At 32.6% G+C, this 23544-nt stretch overlaps 4 protein-coding genes across 15 annotated transcripts; 3 read left to right on the top strand and 1 right to left on the bottom strand.

Annotated features, from left to right (window-relative positions):
- Window positions 1–5435: 5435 nt before the first annotated feature.
- On the top strand, window positions 5436–9257 carry LOC114191644 (probable serine/threonine-protein kinase WNK9). 2 transcript variants are annotated; one of them, XM_028080948.1, is made up of 8 exons: window positions 5436–5603; window positions 5871–6008; window positions 6105–6142; window positions 6330–6557; window positions 6694–6914; window positions 7065–7222; window positions 7316–7754; window positions 7882–9257. In XM_028080948.1, the coding sequence occupies exons 2-8, from the start codon at window positions 5934–5936 to the stop codon at window positions 8916–8918; spliced, it is 2196 nt and encodes a 731-aa protein (XP_027936749.1). In that variant the 5' UTR covers window positions 5436–5603; window positions 5871–5933; the 3' UTR covers window positions 8919–9257. The 2 variants fall into 2 exon arrangements, with proteins under 2 accessions (XP_027936749.1, XP_027936748.1); XM_028080947.1 differs by lacking the exon at window positions 5436–5603 and having other exon boundaries at window positions 5628–6008.
- A 3375-nt stretch (window positions 9258–12632) lies between these two features.
- Window positions 12633–15675, top strand: LOC114190192 (pentatricopeptide repeat-containing protein At2g22070-like). Its single transcript, XM_028078990.1, has one exon. The coding sequence runs from the start codon at window positions 12792–12794 to the stop codon at window positions 15138–15140; it is 2349 nt and encodes a 782-aa protein (XP_027934791.1). The 5' UTR covers window positions 12633–12791; the 3' UTR covers window positions 15141–15675.
- A 1725-nt stretch (window positions 15676–17400) lies between these two features.
- On the top strand, window positions 17401–20554 carry LOC114190156 (imidazoleglycerol-phosphate dehydratase, chloroplastic-like). Of its 2 annotated transcripts, XM_028078942.1 has the most exons (8): window positions 17402–17724; window positions 17802–17926; window positions 18429–18533; window positions 18854–18946; window positions 19416–19490; window positions 19586–19648; window positions 19948–20057; window positions 20354–20554. In XM_028078942.1, the coding sequence occupies exons 1-8, from the start codon at window positions 17493–17495 to the stop codon at window positions 20379–20381; spliced, it is 831 nt and encodes a 276-aa protein (XP_027934743.1). In that variant the 5' UTR covers window positions 17402–17492; the 3' UTR covers window positions 20382–20554. The 2 variants fall into 2 exon arrangements, with proteins under 2 accessions (XP_027934744.1, XP_027934743.1); XM_028078943.1 differs by lacking the exon at window positions 20354–20554 and having other exon boundaries at window positions 17401–17724; window positions 19921–19968.
- A 936-nt stretch (window positions 20555–21490) lies between these two features.
- LOC114190483 (photosystem II D1 precursor processing protein PSB27-H2, chloroplastic) lies at window positions 21491–23425 on the bottom strand. 10 transcript variants are annotated; one of them, XM_028079386.1, is made up of 4 exons: window positions 22967–23425; window positions 22719–22781; window positions 21895–22298; window positions 21505–21778 (listed from the first exon to the last, which is right to left on the bottom strand). In XM_028079386.1, the coding sequence occupies exons 2-4, from the start codon at window positions 22774–22776 to the stop codon at window positions 21641–21643; spliced, it is 600 nt and encodes a 199-aa protein (XP_027935187.1). In that variant the 5' UTR covers window positions 22777–22781; window positions 22967–23425; the 3' UTR covers window positions 21505–21640. The 10 variants fall into 10 exon arrangements, with proteins under 10 accessions (XP_027935182.1, XP_027935187.1, XP_027935188.1 ...); XM_028079387.1 differs by having other exon boundaries at window positions 21506–21778; window positions 23296–23425; XM_028079385.1 differs by having other exon boundaries at window positions 21510–21778; window positions 22719–22839.
- Window positions 23426–23544: the final 119 nt, after the last annotated feature.

Raw genomic sequence — 23544 nt, 5'->3', positions numbered from 1 at the left:
TTGAAGAAAATAAATGGGAAAAGGTAATCTACCATGTACTGGATTCCCAACTACGCTTTAGCCGATCAATCGGCGATAGAGTTTAACTCAAAGTATGTTAAAGTTTTACATCGCAGGATAAGACTTTTCTGGTGTTGCTCACAACTGAAGCAATCAAGTGATTACTATATGAGAAATAGAATGATACAAGTTTCCTTATACCATCATTCTAAGGCGGTCTAAAAATAGAACTGTCTGAAATGGTTCAAGCTAGATGAGATCTACTCGTTGGATCAAGTTGGTTATTTAGAAAACAAAAATCTTTTTTTTAAGTGACATAATAATATTATTTTCTATATTTTACTTCCTGCACCCCACAATTTCTTTGCACACTCCCTCAAATTTTCAAAATGCCATTTTACCTGCTGTGAAACGACTTCCAGAATCCATTGAATTCTGGAATAAAAATTTGGGAACAAGATTCTCGTAACAGAATTTTCGGAATGTATTAAATATATTTTGGAATAAACTTTTCCGAAATATGATTTCTGAAACAATTTTTTGGGATGCATATAATGCCTTTTGGAATGAGTTTTCCTGAATACTCCTACATTAAAATGTGTTCTGAAAGGAGCTCTCAGGAACACATGAAATATGTTTTAAACATAGCTTTATGAAGCGAGTTTTTTTTTCCGTATTTTTTCTCTTCTTCCTCCTCTTAAGCGGCGGTGATGATCGTGCAGTTTGTAATTCTGGAGGTGCAGGAAATAAAAACATGCACAGGTAATACAAAATGCAGAAAATCTGTGTAACTGAAGATTTTTTTTCTTCTTTTTTCTCAATACAAATGTTTTAAATCATAACTACAGAAAAAAAATATGTTTTCATTTTAAGTTACAAATATGTAATTTAATTCTTACCTTTGCTGTTTCCAAAGTTTGTATAAAAGACTATGAAAACAGAATAAAAATTCACTACTTATTCAAATTTGAAGAAGTAGGAAGTAAATAAAATAAAGTGTCACTTTGCAATTAGGAAAAAAATGTTTCTTCAACTAAACAACATTATTTACCAACATATTATTTATTGGAGTGAAATTCAACTACCATCTATAAAAGTTTCGAGTCAGTAAAGGAAAATAAAAAATAAAAAAAGTGATTAGGAGGGAAGATTATATCAAAGTCAAGACAAACCATTAAAGAAAAAACACTTCTAACCAATAATAATAATGTAAAAAAATAAAAATAAAGCACTTGTTACTTTTTGCTTTTTTTTCCTTGCAACTTCTTGAATCTACAAAACAAAATAAAAAACAATGTAAAGATTATTAGCTGTGTTCTGTTTCGTAGCAAACCAAAAGATTCAATTTAAGTCAACAAAAATCTGGCTGCATGACAAGAGAAATTTGGCCGTTAGCAGATGAGCCAGGTTTCAAGTTCCTTAAAAAACAGTAAAATGTATGAAAATGTCACATGCAAATATGACAACAGTGTTGAACTTTGTCTTTAAGCTGATTGACAAAATCAGATTACGATTATTATATAGAAATTATCTGTGAAGTGTTCTACTTGAAGATGTGATTTTATTCTTTTTGGTTTTATCTCATGTTGTGGACACAGTGGCATGTGTACAAACCTTGTTGGTCACTCCGTAACATAATCCAAGTCCAAAGATCAGATAACACTAGAATGTTTTTCTTTTTCTTAAAAAAGTATTAGTTCCATAAGATCTAAGATTATATAACTTCATAAGAGGATTCTTTGGCACATTCACCCATTCTTTTATAACAAACAAAAATTTATATATTAAGAACTCATTTCTTAATATTTTACCCCCTCATCAGACAACACAATCTTTTAAACATATTTTTTATTGGTTAAGACTTATTTATTTATAGCTATAAAACTATGAGGGATATGAATTTAAAATTTTTTTCCGTGATTTCTACTACTTTTCAACCACTAAGAAAATACTTTTCTATAGTAGTTGTTAATTAGCATTTCTCAACAAACAAATCCTTGGACCAGGATTGAACATCTACAACATGAAGGAAAGAGAAAGAGACACAACCCTACTTGGTTCAGAGGCAAACAGCAATAAAAACAACTTTGTTTCTAAATTATGTTTCTCAACGAGTTTAACAGACCACCATCACATGCTATGCTATAGATTAAGTAGGTTTGAATTTTCACATAAGACAACAAGCTAAAGTACAAAAATGAAAAGATGGTGATTTAACTTGATAATATATATTGCTGTATATACAGTGTTCATACGTAAAGAACAATTCAACCGTTTTCTACATGTCTATTAATTTCCTTTTGAGTTCAGAAGAATTTGAGATGTATCTAAATATCTATCGATAACACAGAATTTCTACATCACAGGATTTGAAAAGGATGTAAAAGCTAGTCATACTAGTGTAATTAAAGCTAGCGTGTATCATTTATTTCTTATGGACAACCAAACATGTCATTAGTTTCTTTCTTTGAAGTTATTCACCAGTATTTAATCCACAATGTACGATTTAAAAAAAATAAGTTTTATCGTACGATAATAATAAAAGTATAAGTTTTTTTTTTATACTTTATATTTTTATTTTATTTTAACAAAAATACACCTAAAAGCACAAATGGTTGCTAGTTGTCCGAAACAACCATCCTTTTTTCCTTATCTGGCTGGCACCGTCCTCTCTAGCTGGTCGGCAGCATCTTTGGGGCTCCAAGGGATAGCTTCCTACAAACCACTTTAAATTTTTAGGTCTCTTTGTTTGGTGAGAAAACTTTCTAACCAGGATTAGGTTAAGAATCTATACGGATTTATTTTCAACATTTCTGTAAAAAAAATCATAACAAAATTTAAATTATAAAAGTGTTTATTTAAAAATTTATCCAAATAAAGTCTTATGCTTATGTCGTGTTAATTTGAGAGAGATGATTTGAACCATAGGAAGCGGATGAGTTTGAATGAATTTAAGAATGAATTATGTGTTTTTTTTTTTATGAGATTTAGAGGTGATTGGAAGTAGACTTGAAAATAATTTTTGTGCAAATCTATGAAAGATTTGATTGATAGATTAAAAATTATATTTTAATAAAAATATTGGTGAGATTACCCTTTTGTCTTTTATGTAATGAGTATTATAAATTGATATTTGTATGAGTAAATTTATTTTGTTAATTTTTTTAACTACTAAAATTGAAAAAAAAATAATATATACATTGAATCCTCTCCCCTTTTAAGCATCCAATTCTGTTCCAAGTGAGGTCTCATGTTCTTTCATGTGTAAAAAAAAAAGCATGAGAGGGTCAAATTATATTTCATCAATGAATTAGCTCGAATGACCTCTTAATATGTAAGATTGAAAAACTTATAAATCCCACTAATCATTGCATTTTCTTGTTCTTAATTCTCTTCAAACGAACGTTAAAATTACTATATAATCTGTCTTTATATTTCCGTTTAACTTCAAATAAACATAGACAAAATTAATTATTTTTATTTGTGAGAAAGAATAGAAAACGGTATTCTTATTTAAATATTATATTATTGGTGAATTTTACTAGTAACTAATTTTTATCAAGTAACTGAAAACATTAGTGAAGTTTTTCTTTCAAAACACAATTTTTTTATCCTTATAAATCAAATATCAAACTTTGACTAAAATATTCGACTTCCATTCCTTTAATCCTTTAATGATACGTTGGTTTCTCACTGCATTTTTTTTATATATTAAAGATGTTGTTGAAAGTATGAATATTTATAAGTTACTCATTTAAAATACTGTCAAAGATATCGATTTGGAACACTGCTTACAAAATTAATAATACTTGACGTTCTAAAGATAAGTTAATAAAAAAATGTTTTAAATATACGAGGTCAATCATAAAACACGTTAAAAGTTAAGTTAAATATATATTTTAATAACTTTAGTTTGAATTATATATATATATATATATATATATATATATATATATATATATATATATATATATATATATATATTTTAATAACTTTATAGTTTGAATTATATATATTTTTTATATTGCTCAAATATATTTTTAATAACTTTAGTTGAATCCATAATTTTTTTATATTTATTTTCAAATTCCTCAGATCAACCTTATTTTATGTTAGTGAAAGAAATTAATATTAGACCAAACTTATGGTTCTTAAATTATCATATGATTTCAGTTTTATTATTTGACCGGAAAATCACTTCCTTTCTCAGTTAGGGATTTAAGTTTACAAAAATATATTTAAGAAACAAATTCATGTCGTATCAATTGATGGTGTTCCTGCTAAGAAACATTCAGAGAGTGCTTTGTTTTCTTTCTTTTTCTTTAAATTTATTAAACTTTATTTTGGAAAATAGAGACACATACTCATGAAAAAAAAATATAGAAAAATATTACAAATTAAATTTTACAACTAAATTATAAAAAAAAGGCTGAAAATGTGTTCAAAATCAACTCTCATGAAATATATTAAATTTCAGAAGAAAAAATAGATATTTTGTTGTGCTCCACATAATTTTAGCATAAAATATACTATTCACAGCTTAAATAATTTTTATCGTTGAATTACATATTGATATATTTAAATCATTTAAAAGTTGATATACATGAGATCAAGATAGTAGTAATATTACATAATTTAAGAGCTAAAATAATAAAATAAAATTAACCATATTGACGTTTGGTATCTATTAATCCTATAACCACTCCAATTTGAAGGAACAAAAAATCTTGAAAAGGAATTTAGAATCCAGATAAAATATTGATAAGTAAATTATAAAATGCAGAAAAAACCAAAAATAAAAATTGAGGTTGAAACGCAATTCCCCTCCGAAAATCCAGCAGCATATATAGTGACGTTGAAGGGTAGGCTAGTTAAAGATAAAGAGCACTGGTCCCCTTTCTTTATCATAAGCCACCACTCATTTCTTAACCAATTATCTCACTCTCCCAATCACCACTGCTCCTAACTCTATAAACTTTTTCTATATGCATCCTAAACTTTCTCCCATCAAAACTAATTTTCCTTAGACTAATATCAGTTAGCTGAATTAGACACCACCCACTTCAAAATACTTTTCTACACATTTCTATTTTAAGACTTAGTTTGGTAATCATTAGACCAACCAACCTTGAGTGCAACTTTTTCATTACTCCTCCTAACTCAATTTTTGTTCACTACCTGTTGCTGTCCACAGTGGAGAACTAAAAAAGGAACCCACCATTAGAGAGAAGTAACATAGAGGGCATGGCCAAATCTAAACAAGTTGATCAAGTTCACTAAAATAGTAACAATAGCAAGGAAAGCCCAATTTCCTAACTAGAAAGGTTTCATAAATTTCAATGATGCAACAAAGTCTAACCTTCCCATAAATGCACAGGACCCAAATTCCCCTCCCGTGCATAGAGCACCACATAAAATATTTGATTAATACGAAAGCCTATAAAACAATGGCTGGTCCATGCAGTGCAAGCTGTTGCATTTAGAGAGTGATAATGGTTTTACAGCTCGTGATGAGATGTAAAAAGAGGAGGCTAGAAGAAAGGGAGAGAGAGAGAGTGTGTTTTTGTCAGTTACTGTCAGAGAAGCGTGGTGGTAAATTAGAGGTATGACTGAGGTATCACTCTCCTACCTTGTGAAGCATTTGCTTTCTTGTTTAGGTTAGTTGGCACTTGGCAATAACTTTGTCCTTTTGATGGACCTTCCTACGCTCTTCCTCTCTCTCTCTCTTCCCTGATTCTCTCTTTGTCCACAGAAAACCAAAGTAATTAGTTACACAGTTTCCTATATTCCTTGTATTATGCATTGACAAAAGAAAAACTACCATTTTTTTTTCTCTCATCTCGTGTTCTTTATCCCTCTTACTCTCTCAGAAGAGGAAGTAAAAGTCTTTATAAACTAAACCAAAGGAGAGAACAGATAATAAGAAGAAAAGCATGAATGGTGCTGCATGTGTTGAGGCAGAGGGCTTTGAGTTTGCTGAAGTTGATCCTACAGGAAGATATGGAAGAGTACATATACAACCTTTCCTTTACTCAAAGTTTTGTATGTTCTTTATGTTCAGATTCTTTGTTCTGATTCCTGGATTTGAATTTCATGTTTGGCAGTACAATGAAATTCTTGGCAAAGGAGCTTCCAAGACAGTGTATGCATGATATCCCTTAGCTCTTGGTTTTCAGCATACCCATCTCAGAGTTTTCCAAACAAAATCTTTTGACTGCTTGAGATGTTCTCCATTTTTGTTGTTTGAGTGGAACAGTTACCGGGTTTCAACAAAATGAGTTGTTTCTCTTCTTTTCCTTTTTTAATGAGACCATATTCATTTGTTGCAGCTATAGAGCATTTGATGAGTATGACGGGATAGAAGTGGCATGGAATCAAGTAAAGCTTTATGACTTTTTGCAGAATCCTGAAGATCTTGAGAGGTTATACAGTGAAATCCATCTTCTCAAGACATTGAAACACAAGAACATCATGAAGTTCTATACTTCGTGGGTTGATACTGCCAACAGACAAATCAATTTTGTCACTGAGATGTTTACCTCTGGGACTCTAAGACAGTAAGCCCTCTCCTTATCTTCTATGCATGTAATCGTATATGTGTGTATTCCACTGAATGATTTATTCTGGTAGTTCTAGCTTCTGCTTCCTTTTGTTAACAAATGGGTGTGTTCATTGTATTCATTGTGTATGCAGGTACAGACTTAAGCACAGACGAGTTAACATCAGAGCTGTTAAGCATTGGTGTAGGCAGATTTTGGAAGGGCTTCTGTATCTGCACAGCCATAATCCTCCTGTGATCCATAGAGATCTCAAGTGTGATAACATTTTCATCAATGGCAACCAAGGGGAAGTCAAAATCGGAGATCTTGGCCTTGCTGCGATTCTCCGCAAATCTAATGCTGCTCGTTGTGTTGGTGCGTAGAAAAGCAGCATGAAAGCCTTTCATTATGTTCCAAAAGATGATTATGAAAATGTTACTTTCCGCTATGATAATTAGTCCTCTATGTCTGCACAGTTCACCAGGTTAAGACTCTATTTGCTTTTCCTTCTTTGTTTTACTCCAGGCACACCTGAGTTTATGGCTCCGGAAGTGTATGAAGAGGATTACAATGAGTTGGTTGACATATACTCTTTTGGAATGTGCATCTTAGAGATGGTCACTTTTGAATATCCTTATAGTGAATGCAACCACCCTGCTCAAATTTACAAGAAAGTTGTATCTGTATGAAGCAAAAGTCGTTCTTTTATTTAATTTACCTTTCTGTCCTATATGATTCTTCATCTTTGTCCACTAATTTGTATGTATATTTTACAGGGGAAGAAGCCAGAAGCTCTTTACAAAGTAGTCAACCCAGAGGTAAGACAGTTTGTAGAGAAATGCTTAGCAACTGCGTCCCTCAGACTTTCAGCGAAGGAACTCTTGGAGGATCCTTTTCTACAAATTGATGATTATGGATTTGACTCAAAAGTAGTGCAGTATCAAAGAGATTGCTATGAAGTAGCCCCATTAATCAGACAGCCTTTGAATGGAGCGTATGGCATCAACACCTCAATGAGTAGGTACACTGATAATCTTGGTGGTTATGGATCCTTCTCTGAATTGGATTATCATCAAAACGATTTCGAAACAAGGGAAATCGGTCTCTTTGATTGTGAAGAGGATAACAATTTGGTTAAGGTTGACACAACAATCAAAAGTGGGAGAAAAGAAGATGATGGCATCTTTTTGAGACTCAGAATTGCAGATAACGAAGGTTAGCATTTCAATTTCTTATATTCTTTATGGAACTCTCTGTCTTTGATTATTCTATATTCTGTTGTTCTTCTGATACTTACTGCATAAGCAAATAAAACAAAGTAACAAGGCATTCCTCTAAATAGGTCGAATTCGAAACATCTACTTCCCATTTGACATTGAGACTGATACTGCATTGAGCGTTGCAAATGAAATGGTAGCTGAGCTTGACATAACTGATCAAGATGTATCAGATTTGGCAAATATGATAGACAATGAAATTGCAACACTGGTTCCCGAGTGGAGAACAGGAGCCAGAATAGAGGAAAATTCAGAATGTTCAAGTGCAGGTGTCTGCCTCAATTGTGCTGCAAACGGTTACTTGTTTGATTATGTATCATCAAATAATCCCTGTGGCAAGAACCTTCAATTTCTTCATTGTTCTAAAAATGGATGTGCTGCAATTCATGGCCGATTTGAAGAGATAACGTATCAAGTTGAAGGATCTGCAAGTAGTGACACCGAAGGTACACGGCATGCGTCAAGCCATTCCGATGGCATTCATTTTACAGATATTTGGGCTCAGAGAGATGAACCAGAGTTATGCAATGAAGAGTTAAAAGACATACACTGTGACCAAACTCATGAGGTATCAAACCCGTTGAACATCAAGGAGGAAGGAAAAGCTGTTAATGTAGATGAAGAAAGTGATCTCAATACCAAAAGGCCTCATTCAAACCCTGCAGTAAGTTGTGTTATGTCGGATTGTGAAAATGAAATTAGGCAAGAGCTAAGATGGCTCAAAGCAAAGTACCAGATTCAGTTAAGGGAGCTTAAAGATCAACAACTGGGGGTTAAGCCAAAACTTACTTGCATCATTTCTCCTGATACGAAAAAATTAAATTGTGGGAAAAATGGAATTCAGAGTTTATCAGCTCAATACAAATTGAAGATACAAAAGAATAAACCACAATTAAGATCTATAGTTTCTGGGAAGCATTTTCCTGTTGAAGACGAGAAATTCAACGATTATGCTGATCAAATGGTTCAAAATGTTGATGAGATTAATCAGTCTAACAGTCCTGAGCGAATGGTCACAGCCAAGGATTTCTTCACAGGAGCTTTGTTTCCAAGCTCACTTCAGAGGGCAACCTCGCTTCCTGTTGATGCAATAGAATTCTAGAATCTAGAAACCACCAAAGTTCATAATCATGTACCAATGTAACTACATTAACCGATTGCCTGTTTTCTTAAACTTAGGAAAGAAAATCAGAGCCTGAGACTGATAGGATTTACTCAAAAGATCGTAGCTGTAATTTAGCTTGTGGGCACCCTTTTCCATGATGGTCAGTTGACCTAGTATGAAAAATGCCAGATGTAAATCATGCACAGCCTAACTCAGTCACATTAATGTAAGTAAAGTTTTCCCTTGAGATGCTGAATTTCAGCTCCATCTCCTAGAGGATTAGATACTATAAATGATATGAAATGCTGTGTCAGTAAAATCTGTCAGTTTTCTCTATGATATAAGTTTTTATCCATTTATCATTCCTAACCTTTCTCACTAACCTAATGTAATGAATCATGAGGCAGCTAAATAATGTTCTAAATCAGAAATTATTGTATGGTTCAAAGCCCCCAAGTTAAGTTTAAAATTTGACTAAACCATAGGCATGTGACAGTCTGGGTCGAACAATAACTTTTCCAGAAAAGGAGGTACCATGTAACCAGATACTTGTACAACTAGAAAACTATCTAATTTTTAGTTCCTTCTTCCTCAGCACTGTAATAAACTGGTGTAAAATATTCATAATTTCTAGTCCTTTATATTACTGAAAAGATTACACTTTTGATGAGTACTGACAAAGAGGAACCCTCTGTCTGAGAGAGCATTGTGCGGTGGTTTGGAAGAGCAAAGAAAGAAATGGTCCATCATTTTGTGTGATGTTTAATGTTCTGCTGGTGTGAACACTTCATCATAACAGCGACGCCACATGCTTTTGCAGCTCCATGTTTCAAAGCTACGATAAAGGTGGCTCTGACAAAATCCTATCGCCCTGTAAATTTTGCTGGCCAAACAATGAACATATCCGTTAAAGGAATTTTGGAGATTAAGAATTAATATAAACTGCATAGGTTCACTTTCATTTAAGCAGTCACTTGTCTTAAGAAATACTATGTAAGGTGTAATCTAATGAGCAGAATCTAAATATGAGTTTAGGTTTGAATAAAAAAAATGAACAACATAAAAGATAAGATTCATAAATTTATTATTTTAATGAATCTTTAAAATAATAAATCTTTTGCATGGATTGAATTAATATATTTTACCAACACAGTACAAGTTGGGTTTTGGCAACTCAAAATCATCGGTCAATTTTCCATGGTGCTTATAGGTGTTACGTTTTGATTTTTGTTTTGAGTCTCAGTTTCATTTAATTAAGTGGGTTTTTGGACCCAATGGGAATGACAGAGAAACACGTAGCTTTCGGACATGAGTTATTTGGTAACGATTTCAAACACACCTTAACGTGGAAGGAAAAAATATATGCTTTTTGCCTTTTTAAATATTTCAAAATTACTCCAAGATAAAATATTTAATAATAAATTCTTATTTTAAACATATTCGGCATCGTAATCAATTTTGGCTATTTTAAAATGAACAGTGGAATAAACAATAAAGAACGGGTAAATTACAAATTATAGTTATGAGAAATGATTATAAAAAGTGTATTCCTCTAGTTTTGATAATATATACTTCTAACATGTAACAATAAAAATAATTAATTTAATTGATTTTCTTAAAACATTTTCAATAAGTTTTGTACATTTGAATTATCTTTGGTTTTAAAGTTGAGATACGACTCCGTTGATAAATTTTTATTTGTTATTAAATAACATGGTATTTTAGCTAGATAAGAGAGTTTAGTGTATATATCTTGAATGAATGTAGAATTTTTGTTATGAATAAAATAATGTAGATATTGGCAGTGTTGTTGGTTATCTTCTCTCTTCATTAAAAGGCATATGCTAAAGATGGTGATTGTGTTGACACCTTTTACTAACAACAGTGGCAGCCTGGGAAAAACAGAACATGGAAAAGTGTAATGCATTCAAATGCATTGAATGTCATCATAAACACACTTAGACGGATTCCTTTGTTGTTTGCTTTATTCGCCACTTTACACCTAAACTCTAAATTATCAAACACCATTTCTTTCTTCAAAATTAAATAATTGAACAAGTTCACACGTCATTAATCCTAGTATGACTGAACTATTTTTTTAAAAATAAGTTTATATATATAAATTTACTAAATATAATTATTTGAGTTTTCAAACAAAAATTAATCGATTAAAAAAAATGCATATTTTGCATTAATAATGTGTTACGAAGATTCGATAATATAGAATATTGATAGTCATAATTTAAGGCTAGATATTATTAGTGTAAATTTAACTTTGTTAGTAGCTAGGACAGTAGGGAATGTTTTTGTTTTGTAAACTAGGTTTGTTTAAGGAGTATAATATGTTTATTTAACTACTTTAACTATTTACAAATAAAGGAAATAGTTATTTTAATGAACAGCTTTTTTATTCCTCAACATTTTAATAAACATTTATTATAATAAAAATAATGTCGAAATTCATTAAAGTGGCATATCCTATCCATTAAAACAAAGTTCGATAAAAAAAAAATACACAATATAATTGGAAACAATCTTTTTACATTGCTTATTATATGTCTGCAACACAAGTAGTTGTATAAGTCAATCAAATAATTTAACGTTGTAATAAGTTGGGAAGGCTCAAAATTCAAGATAATTGTATAATTATTTTTTATAACATTATACCTTAACCTTATCTTTGCATAGTAAATTTTCAGAGGAGGATGATTCCTCTTTATATAAATTGTAGGATAGTATAAGATAAAAATATATTGTTTATGTACAAAGTATTGTAAATAAATTAAAATGTTATGAATATATTAAAATAGTTATTTAAAATTAGACAATTCGATGTTTATCAAAATTCGGGATACTTTTTCTATGTCATTTTAGTTCAATGAATTTATGTTAACTCAACTGACATCAATACGATATTAATTTATTCTTGTTTTTAACTTATATCGATAGAGGTTTTTTAAAGTTAATTAGAATTATTATTTGATCGTCTGATCAAGACTAATTAATTGTTGATGTTATATGAACAAGGTTATTTGCTTATTGATATTATATCAATATTATTTCTTAATTTATGTTGTTAAAAAGAATCATCAATATTAATAATGTTACTCAACTAATATGATTCACAACATTTTTATTTAAAATCATCATATATTATTTTTTTAGTAAATGGAGGACTTTTTCGACCAACATCAACTAAAACATATTATTTTTTTAACTAACATTAATCAAGATTTTATTATACAACATTAGTAAGATAATTTTTTTATTAATATAAATAAGAAGAACTTTTTTTTTAAGTTAATCTTAATATGAATTATTCTCAAGTTGAGATTACTTATTTACCAGTGTAAATTATAACTATTTTTTAATAATGTATGTTAAGATTTTTTTTACTAATATCAATGAAATTGTTTTTTGATGGGTGTTTTAAGAAGATCTTTTCAATTAAAAATTTTAATGCTTAATTTTTATTTATATCTCTGTGGTTGAAGAAGTGTTTTTCATATTTGTTGACAAAACAATAAAATTAAAGTTCAATAATTTAAATCGTGTTATCTAAATAAAATAGATTTAAATTTAATATATTTGAACTTTCTTGAAAATTGTAAATTCTTCCATGTGAACGTGATATTTTTACCATTATCATTTCTAATAAGCTAAATTGTTTTTATTTGTGTAAATTCAATTCAACTCTAGGAGACAAAACCAACTGTGGATAGACAATACAACAATATACTACAATTCCAGAGTGTTGAGTGAATGTTTTGGAGGCAAGAAAAGGAAGTTAGTGTTTGCAAAATTGTTGGGAAGGGTTGATGCTGGTGCAACTTTGGGAGGGAGACACTTCAACACACTCTGCTTGTGTTGATGCAAAACCCAAACACTCCCTCTCTTTCCGACAAATGGGCCATCCTTCTCCAATCCGCAATCAAATCCCGAGACCCATTCCTGGGAAGATGCATTCACGCTCCAATCATCAAACACGGCCTTTGCCTTGGCGTCTTCTTGATGAACAACCTCCTCAATTTCTACTCCAAAACCGGGTTCTTCTCCGATGCCCACCGCTTGTTCCATGAAATGCCCCTTAAGACCACCTTCTCATGGAACACCATTCTCTCCATGCACGTTAAGGGTGGTCACTTGGACTCTGCACGACAACTGTTTGACGAAATTCCCAACCCAGATTCCGTGTCTTGGACCACCATGATTGTGGGGTATAACCACTTGGGTCTTTTCAATACCGCTATTAACACGTTTCTCCGCATGGTTTCCTCTGGAATTTCTCCTACCCAATTCACATTTACCAATGTTCTGGCCTCATGTTCTGCAAAGAAAGCCCTGAATGTTGGAAATAAGGTTCATTCCTTTGTTGTTAAACAGGGGCTATCTGGGGTTGTTCCTGTGGCAAATTCACTGCTTAACATGTATGCAAAGTGTGGTGATTCTGTTATGGCAAAGGTTGTTTTTGAGAGGATGAGGCTGAAGGACAAATCAACTTGGAATACTATGATTTCAATGCACATGCAGTTCGGTCGACTTGACCTTGCACTTTCACTCTTTGATCAAATGAGTGATCCGGATATTGTCTCTTGGAATTCCATCATCACAGGGTACTGTCATCAGGGACATGATATCAAAGCCCTGGAAACCTTTTCTTCTATGCTTAAGAGTTCATCTCTGAATCCGGATAAGTTCACTTTGGCAAGTGTGCTGTCAGCTTGTGCAAATCTCGAAAGCTTGAAACTTGGGAAACAAATTCATGCACATATTGTAAGAGTTGATATTGACACTGCCGGGCCAGTGGGGAATGCTCTGGTTTCAATGTATGCAAAGTCGGGTGCTGTTGAAATTGCTCGAAGGATTGTACAGCTAACTGGAACTTCGAGTCTTAATGTTATAGCATTCACATCACTGTTGGATGGCTATGTCAAAATTGGGGATATAAACCCTGCAAGAGAGATATTTGATTCACTGAAGTGTCCTGATGTAGTTGCATGGACTGCCATGATTGTTGGTTATGCACAGAATGGCTTAATTAGCAACGCTTTGGCTCTCTTTAGGTCGATGATAAGAGAAGGTCCAAAGCCAAACAGTTATACTTTGGCAGCACTATTAAGTGTCTTCTCAAGCTTGGCTTCTCTGGATCACGGTAAGCAGCTTCATGCAGTTGCTATGAGATTGGAAGAAGCATCATCAATTTCTGTGGGTAATGCTTTAATTACCATGTACTCAAGATCTGGTAGCATCAAAGATGCTAGGAAAGTATTCAATCAGATCTGCTCCTACAGGGATACATTGACTTGGACTTCCATGATTTTGGCTCTAGCTCAACATGGACTTGGAAATGTGGCCATAGAACTGTTTGAAAAGATGTTGAAAATTAACTTAAAGCCCGATCACATTACTTATGTTAGTGTGTTGTCTGCTTGCACACATGTGGGATTGGTAGAACAGGGTAAACGTTACTTTAATTTGATGACAAATGTTCATAACATTGAACCCACCTCTAGCCACTACGCATGCATGATTGACCTTCTTGGGCGTGCTGGATTGCTTGAAGAAGCATATAATTTTATTACAAATATGCCCATCGAACCAGATGTGGTGGCCTGGGGTTCACTTTTGTCTTCTTGTAGGGTTTATAAAAATGTTGATTTGGCTAAAGTAGCAGCTGAAAAGTTGCTTTTTATTGATCCCAACAATAGTGGGGCTTACTCGGCACTTGCTAATACACTTTCAGCCTGCGGTAAATGGGAGGATGCTGCTAAGGTTAGGAAGTCAATGAAGGACAGAGCAGTAAAGAAAGAACAAGGATTCAGTTGGGTGCAAATCCAGAACAAAGTCCATACTTTTGGAGTTGACGATGCACTTCACCCCCAAAGAGATGCAATCTACCGTATGATTTCAAAAATATGGAATGAGATCAAGAAAATGGGCTTTATTCCTGACACCAATTCTGTGTTGCATGACCTGGAACAAGAAGTGAAAGAACAAATCCTTAGACATCACAGTGAAAAACTTGCTATTGCATTTGCATTAATAAATACTCCAGAGTATTCTACACTGAGGATTATGAAGAACCTTAGAGTTTGTAATGACTGCCACACTGCCATAAAATACATCTCTAAGCTTGTGAAAAGAGAAATTATAGTTAGAGATGCAACCCGATTTCATCATTTCAAGGATGGTTCTTGCTCTTGTCAGGATTACTGGTAGAAGAAAGAAACAGTTACATTTGGTGTAGACTACAATTTGACCAGCGGTTTACTAGCACATTCAACTGAAAGCATAAATTTCTCATTACTTTCTATCCATATTGGTGTGGCTCTGGCCACGAGCCAAAATACATACGTTCTGCGTTTTCTATAGTTTTGACGACAAAAGAATATTTATGATTGTGACACAATCAAGATTGCAGAAGCCTCATTACCAAAGTGGACATTTTCAGCAACTTGGGATTTGAATCAACCACTTCGTTAATTCAGTGACACTCATGCTTGTCTTTAAAGGTTTAACTTCTAGGTGTACGTAAAATTGATAACTCATTGATTGATACCGCTTTAGTCAGGAAGTGATAACATTATTCTGCTTCAGTTTAGTTTCAATTTAATTTTTAACTTTCTAGTGATATTCATTGATATCTTATGCCTGAAACTGTGGTAGATTTACATGATTTTATTGTAAACCTTATTACTGTAGTTTGTTTTACTATAAATAAACTGTGCCCTTGTGTAGTAATTTTAGTACAATTTACGTTATTTAGTATGTTCTGTAGTTTAATAACAAATGAAGCAATTTGCTTAACATTAGAGCATAACATTGGGGCCATATCTCGTATTGATAACAATAATACTCAAAGCTTTGCGTTTCTGTTTCTGTGGTGTTTGAATAGTGTACTTATGATATATTGTCTTGTTTGGTTTAAAGGTGGATGAACTTATAAAGTTATAGTGTTTCCTGTTTTCTGCCTAAGAATGGAGCCTTAATTCCATACTTTCTAAGCTTTTCAAACTAATTACGCTTTGAACTCAACGAAGATAGCCATTTTCTTGAATCTGAAGTCTGAACAACTTCACGAATAAGCCAGAGACAGAATAGAGAGAATTGGAACAAAATTTGAGAAATGTAACTTCCCATTGAAAAATTTTGAGCAGACAAAGATACAAGGAAACCTATAAAAATATGCTATTGTGTTTTCTGTGTTAGAAAAAAGCTAATTAGAGATTGTATTTTCCTCATGCAAACTACTACTTCCACGTTTCCTTTGGAAAAACTCAGCTATGCTTTATCTGCCTAATTTAGTGAAATAAAGTTTAGCCCATTATATAAACATTTTACGATTGAATATAGAAAACGGTTTCATTTGATATCTTAAATTAGACAAAAAATATATATCAGATAGAATAAAATTTTTAAATATAATACTTTTACGAATTTTGGTTCTCCTAAATTTTTGTTGTACATTTTAGTCTTGATGTTCGTTGAATTAAACAATCTTGGTCTTGAATAATTCTACCATCCATTCGTTACTTCCACTGTCTAAAAAGAAAAAATTGTCTGCATTATCTACGTGCGCGTACAGGAATATTTAATTTTTTTAATAATTATTTACTACTTCTATTATATTTGTTCACAATTTCATATTTATAAATGTTAGAATGTTGTTTAATTATATTTGAATAGTTTGAATGTTTAATTAATTTGATTTTCAAGTTATATATATGTTGATACTTTAATATTTAACTATAATCTTTATAGTAAATTACTCAAGTAACCGTCTTATAAACATTTTTTTCTAAATTAGCATGAAAAAAAATGTATAGTTTTTTTTATTTATATTTTGTTGAATAGTATAACAGAAAATTTGTAATATTAGCCATGTTTTCTTAGATTATATGGATACTTTTTTGGAAATAATTCTTCATATATTAGTGGTGAGTATGATCAAAACATTGGTTCTTGATTTTAGTTTGATTGTCATCTCATGGGTTACTTAAAAATTTATTTAAATATTTGAATACTAAAAAAAAAAAATTAGGTGGTTTGGTAAGTCAACCCACTTAACCCACCAATCCGTGATGGATTAAACCGGGTTACAAAATTTTTGGCTCACCATAAAGTGAGTCGGGTTGGATTCACTCATTTTCAATCCGGCTCGTGGTGAACCAACCCGTGTGAATCGGATTGGCTTATTTTGACATGTCTAGGTCTGTGTAGTATTTATATTTAACAAAGAATTGAGTGTTGATGTGATTTTAAAATTCCGAGAAGATGTCAATATAATTGATAGGATTTAAGCGGGTTAAGGGGAAATAAAGAAGAGATCTAAGCGTTTGATTAGCACGAAAAGATGCAGAAAAGCATTTTGGTTTGATAACCACCCCATGAGGTTGCACATAGAAACTATGGGGCTCTAGAAAGAAAAGGCTTACAATAAGCCTATTATATAATCTTGCAATTTATTTGGGCCTGACACTCTTTTTGCCCAAATCCACCTAAGTTTTTCTGTGGACTGAAACCACCCTCGGAGAAGATCGGCGCGGTGCTGCCGTTCTTGGTACACTCTCAATGGAACTATCTGCTCCTCCCTCTTTTCCAGCATCTCCTTCTTCCCCACTTCTAAAATCAAGGGTTAGGGTTTTCAACGCAATACCCAACCCCACGCCCTCACCTTTCAAAGCTTCAATCTTTTCACTCAATCCACGCAAATTCACTCCGATGGATCTTCCCAGAAACGTCTCCTCCGCTGCCGTGGTGGGAGACAATGATTCAGCTACGACGACGTTGCCTATTGACTCAGGTCAATGCAACCCTCTATTCCTAATCTTCACTTTTTGAGATTTTGGTTTCTCCAACACCTTTTTCGACCACTTTTAGGTGCTAGAATTGGAGAGGTTAAAAGGGTCACTAAGGAGACCAATGTATCAGTCAAGATAAACTTGGATGGTTCCGGGGTTGCTGATAGTAGTAGCGGAATTCCCTTCCTCGATCATATGCTCGACGTCAGTAATTTCAACTCAATTTTAGTGCATTCTTGTTGAGGATGCTTTATGTTTTTGTTTGTTATTACCCCCCTTCGTTTACTTTTTAATTCCCGTCATTGTTATCTGCCTCAAAATGTTAATTGAGATTTCGATCATTGTTCATATTCTTGTAATTCTTGTATGATGCGGAAAATAATCATGGGAGCCAAAATATATTAAATAATTAATTAAAGAATTGTACAGTGAATTATTCTTTATACACTTGACATTTACTTAGTAAAACACATCTAAAATGAAAATGCATATTATGTCATCGAAGTTCGTGCTATAACAATTTAACGAGCACGGTAATGTGGAATGAAATAGATGAAAGGCTAGTTGGATAAGAGTTGAATTTTGTGATGAGTATTTTTTTTGTCTGCTTTATATCTTCGAAACTAAACACTAAATGCTACTGAGGATGTAAAACACTCAATGCAGATAATAATTTTGGAAACTATACTTGGCTGTGTTTTTTCAGCAACTTGCATCCCATGGGCTGTTTGATGTACACGTAAAGGCTACAGGTGACATACATATTGATGATCATCACACAAATGAAGACGTCGCACTTGCTATTGGAACAGTATGCAAACCTTTCTATGAACAAATGAGCTGATTCTTTATTTCCTTTTTTGGTTTTCTATATTATATTTGTTCCTTCAAACTAAAGCATGCTTGGTCTTGCACCGAAGATTGGTGCGAAAGTTGTATCTTTATATACTTTTTACCTTTTCCTTTCTTATGCACGCTGACATCTAAGTAATTGTTGATCATTTTAACAATTATAGTGCCAGTTCTAATCTTATTGCAACAGGGATTTGTAATTACACTAGTCTTTTTTTTAATAATTTTGCATTTATCTATCATGTCAAAACTAAGAGGTTTCTGTTACTACATCTTCAGGCTTTGCTGCAGGCTCTTGGTGATAGGAAGGGTATTAACCGGTTTGGTAACTTCTCTGCTCCACTTGATGAGGCATTAATACACGTTTCGCTGGTAACTTGCATACAATTTGTAGAAATACTAATTTGTCGGTAAATGTTAACTTAGGTGTTGTGGGAAAGTGTGATTTGCCATTGCTTATAAACACGGTAAATGGATAACCACACTTCAAAATGTGTTAGGACTTCTTCTATGTTTGTTATGTGCATAAATAAATTCAAATTACTCTTAGAGTTTAGTTGCTTCGGACAAAGAGACACTGCATACATGAGCTTGTTTTGAGACTCGATCATGATCAGCTCTAGTAGTACTTACACAATGCTTCTGAATTGAAATTAGGAAGTTCTTCTTTCCAATTTGATCAATTTGTTATTTGCATAACTACCTTAGAGCATCATATCAGTTGTTAGTTAGAACGGTTGAAAACGTTTAACTTAAATGGGAGTAGTAGTAGAAGGAATTAACATCTAACTTTGTTTTCTCTGTTATTCTTCCATCATGGATTCCTTGCACTCTTTTCCAGGATTTGTCTGGCCGGCCATATCTAGGTTATAATTTGGACATACCCACTCAGAGGGTTGGGACATACGATACTCAGGTACTATAACCATCTTTTGTGCTTCTTGTTCCTTTTATCTTTACCTTTAGTATTATTATATACTAATGAATTCTACTGGATATCATCGTTTTTAGTTGGTGGAACACTTCTTCCAATCATTGGTGAACACGTCTGGTATGACACTTCACATTCGGCAGGTATCAATACATAGAACTTAGGTCATCATCAGTTATAGTCATTCAATTTGTAGATATATTTGAGCATATCATTACGATTTAAACATGCTGGATATTGTAGATGTTTGACCTGGGATCTTTGATATGTCTCATAGCCACGTAGGCTGGAAAAATGAGATATTGTTTCTATATTTTTCATGCATTAACAGATTGACTACATAATCCAACTTGGAGCCTATGCTTCTTTTTTCTAGTTGATACTTTTTATCCCAATTTTGAAAACCTTGTAACAGAACTTATATGCATTCCTCTGAGCACAGCTTGCTGGAAAAAATTCCCATCATATTATTGAGGCGACCTTTAAAGCTTTTGCTAGGGCTCTTCGACAAGCAACCGAGTATGATCCACGTCGCCTTGGAACTGTACCAAGGTATGGTGCCTTTTTATTTTGTGCCAAGATGAAGAGAATTAGATTTCATTCGATGTACTATTTGCTTCTAGTATTACTTGAAAACCATCTATATTTCTCCTCTCTCTTTTTTTTCTTTTTCTTTTTTTATAACAAAGATGATATCTTTGCTGTAGAGGATGAAACCAGCTTTATGCTTTGTCTTCAAATGATAATAGTTTTTGTTTGTTTTCGTTCTTTGGATTTACATGATTTCCATGAATGCAGTTGTGTTGTCGTGTAAAAAACTAATACTTCCATTGATTTTCTATGCACAGCTCGAAGGGGGTTCTGTCTCGTAGCTGATATCTGCTGTTGGACCTTCATATATTTTTGGTATATCATAATCGTTGTGTGATGATAGATGCTTGTTGTAAGTATTTTTATTGTAGAAATAAAATTATTTTGGTGGTTTTCTTTGGTGTATATTTTAAAATAAATAATGGGGGAAAAGCTTTAGTGCTCCGGAAACTTGTTTATACTCTCCTCTTCCAGAGTAGTTAAATTAGTTTAACTTTTATCTTAAAACAATTATTGTTAGTAAAATAAAGCACTTTAGTGAAAGTATTTATTTTATTAGTTTTTAACTGTTTAAATAATGTTTTTTCTAACATGTGAAGCTATAAAACCTTTTAGTTTATTTTTCTATCATCACTTGTTTTATTAAAATTTCTTTCATCCTTACGTTGAGCAGCTCCATGTTTTTTCACTTTTCCCTCACGAATTTTTTATATTGTATCAAACTATAATCTGAACAACTATTTTTATTTAATATTAATATATAAAGTGAGGATAAAGTTTAAAATAGTATGTTAATTTTTAGATTATTAGCTATTTAAAGAATTAAATTTTTTAATAAATTATCAGTTAATTTTATTAAACGTTTTAAATTCAAATAGCTTAACTGCTTTTAGATTCGATAAACTTTGACCAATATAGCATCGTTTCCCCTCAATTTTAAAAAAGGGAAATAATAAGTTAAAGACACAAGACATTTACACGAAAAATGTACAAGAAATTACTGCTGAAAAATAATGTACGCTGCGCCAGAGGCAAGTGGTTGACCACGACCAATGTTATATTATTGTGGTGATGAGATGAAAATCAATTACAAGAAGCTTAAATAAACGAGGAGTTTATTTTGCTAGTGGTATCAAATAACTTATCTAGTTTTTAAAATAACTATTATATATATATATATATTTATTATGCTATGGCAATTTAATTTATCTTAATGCAAATCTTATTTTCTGGTAAAAATATGGAAATAAAACAAGATAATAGATATCTTGCGCTTTTAATATAACAGAAGAATATGGAAATAAAACAAGATAAATAGACTCAATTTTCCCAGTCTTCTCTAATTTTGGACACAGGAGAGAGGACGGAGAGGGGAGGATAATCATCAACCAAAACAAGCAATCAGAATTCGGATGAAAAAATAAAAAAAGAAGTTGGATCAATTTTTTGGAACTAAATTAATTTGATTGAAGAATAATTTTGCTTAATGACATGCTATGTAGCACCAGCGAGTTAAAAATAGTGCTATTTCTATAACATTTTTTCTACAAAAAATCTTCAGCTGTATTTAGGTAATCTAATATTTCAGACTTAACTTCTTGTGATAGTGGAGCTGATGGCCCTGCCTTCGAGTAAAAGTTTGCCAAAGATCTTATTACTTTCTCCAAAATAACATATGATTCCTGCGAGACATCCAAAACATGATCATAAAAGGGTAATCTGCAACAAAATTTCCACATATTAGTAGTAAAGGCATTGAATTTTCGTTGCATAAAGAGTTTCAAGTAGAAATCCATACTTCTTGCACAAGAGTCTGATTTCCCCTCCAACTGCCCAAATATTTCCGAATTGACTCCTTTGCGGAATCTGCAGTCCTTCTAAATTTGGCAACGTCATCACTGGTTTCATTTAAAGATTCACGCAGTGTTTTCACTACTTCTCTTGCTGACTTTAAGTAAGCCTTAGGCAACACCTTTCCATACTTTGTTTTCTCATTAGGATCAAATAATGATTTGATAGCCCCAATAACCCCTTTATCTTCTTCCTCTTTCTCACCAGAACTCTCTTCAGCCCATACCATTGATGGTGACAAACCACAAGCCAAGGTAGCCAATGAAGGGCCAACACCGACTAAAAGATGCCTGCGACTTGATGAAGCTTCCAGATGAGGCAATGCAATATTAGACCTGGATTGCACTTTATCTGTTATGTTGCAGAAGTTGTCAATAAATGAAGGACCTACTGTACTCAGGGTATCATGTTGTTCTTCACAAACTATGTATAATGTTCTTATTGATTCTACTTTCTTTTTCCTTCTTCAAATGAAAATAAGCTATTCTTTCAATATAATCAATCAGAAAATAGCAATCCAAAAGAACTATGTCCTTTAGTATGACAAATAGTGAAATGGGAACATAAAGGAACAAGATTAAGAATAATACAGAAACAGCAAACATAAAAAATAATAAGCTATGATTGGAAACATGTCCACCCGAAACAGATCTCGTCAAAATGGTTATAAAATGCATAAACTACAACTAGTAGCTTTCATCCAAACGTTAAAAACCGCATAAGGTGTCACAAACATGCCCTAAAAAAGGCTTTTTGAAATTTTAGGCATACCTTCATTAGCAAATCTTTTGATCCCTTCAACCGTCTTGGAATTTGTGATGGAACACATATTTGCTGCAAGGATAATTGCCATCCTCCTTTTACAAATTTCCACAATACAGAGCTACATCCACTAAATACACAAAGTACCAATAATTTCACCATCATTCCACCCAGTTAATCATAAATTTTGTCTAGCATGAATGTTCTTCAATCGAACTGACACTCGTACTTCTACACACGATCACACAAACACATACCAATACATAACTAAATGCCCGTCTCCCGCCAGTTCCGGCTGCTTCTGCCTCCCCGACCACCCACCCGGCGCCGCCAAGGGCAAAAATTTGGATTACAAATAAAATAAAATAAAAGCTGCAGTGTGCTGTATAAATTCAAGAAACATACACTACCAACTAACAAGCAAAATCCAAGTACAACAATGAACGGTTCAAAATCTGGATATCATAAATCAGAATAAAGTTTCAAAAGTTTAAAGCAGAGCAAAATTTTTAAAGAAATAATTGAACACAACACAGAACATAATAGCGTTTGGAATAACGAAATGAAAATGTTATGCTTCTCTTACCTGTGCTTTGCAGCAACCACAATCTCTCCGGAATCCTGCGAAACAATTTCCTTTGCAGACTTATCGAAAGGGATCATGCTAAAACCCCCCATTACACAATTACATATATTCATACTGATTTTACCTGGTTCTTTATTTTTTTTATTCATCCGAAAGCTTATTTAACAATGAATAAGAAAAGGTTTCTTCCATTCTTTTTTATTTAATATTTAGTAATAAAAATATATTTTTATTCTTTGAAGATCTTTC

Source organism: Vigna unguiculata, chromosome 7 (assembly GCF_004118075.2).
Source record: "Vigna unguiculata cultivar IT97K-499-35 chromosome 7, ASM411807v1, whole genome shotgun sequence".
Classification (NCBI taxonomy): Eukaryota; Viridiplantae; Streptophyta; class Magnoliopsida; order Fabales; family Fabaceae; genus Vigna; species Vigna unguiculata.
This window is presented reverse-complemented; position numbering and strand designations above follow the sequence as displayed.

Bases quoted from the DNA above. Each gene is read 5' to 3' on its own strand.
- LOC114190156 (XM_028078942.1), top strand. From the start codon at position 17,493: ATGGAACTATCTGCTCCTCCCTCTTTTCCAGCATCTCCTTCTTCCCCA. The intron at 17,927-18,428 runs GTCAGTAATTTC...GTGTTTTTTCAG, and splicing joins TCCTCGATCATATGCTCGAC to CAACTTGCATCCCATGGGCT. The intron at 18,947-19,415 runs GTAACTTGCATA...ACTCTTTTCCAG, and splicing joins CATTAATACACGTTTCGCTG to GATTTGTCTGGCCGGCCATA.
- LOC114190192 (XM_028078990.1), top strand. From the start codon at position 12,792: ATGCAAAACCCAAACACTCCCTCTCTTTCCGACAAATGGGCCATCCTT.
- LOC114190483 (XM_028079381.1), bottom strand. From the start codon at position 23,408: ATGAATATATGTAATTGTGTAATGGGGGGTTTTAGCATGATCCCTTTC. The intron at 22,283-23,295 runs GTAAGAGAAGCA...AGTGCAATCCAG, and splicing joins GTGGTTGCTGCAAAGCACAG to GTCTAATATTGCATTGCCTC. The intron at 21,779-21,894 runs GTATGGATTTCT...GATGTCTCGCAG, and splicing joins ATCAGACTCTTGTGCAAGAA to GAATCATATGTTATTTTGGA.
- LOC114191644 (XM_028080948.1), top strand. From the start codon at position 5,934: ATGAATGGTGCTGCATGTGTTGAGGCAGAGGGCTTTGAGTTTGCTGAA. The intron at 6,915-7,064 runs GTGCGTAGAAAA...GTTTTACTCCAG, and splicing joins TAATGCTGCTCGTTGTGTTG to GCACACCTGAGTTTATGGCT. The intron at 7,755-7,881 runs GTTAGCATTTCA...TCCTCTAAATAG, and splicing joins CAGAATTGCAGATAACGAAG to GTCGAATTCGAAACATCTAC.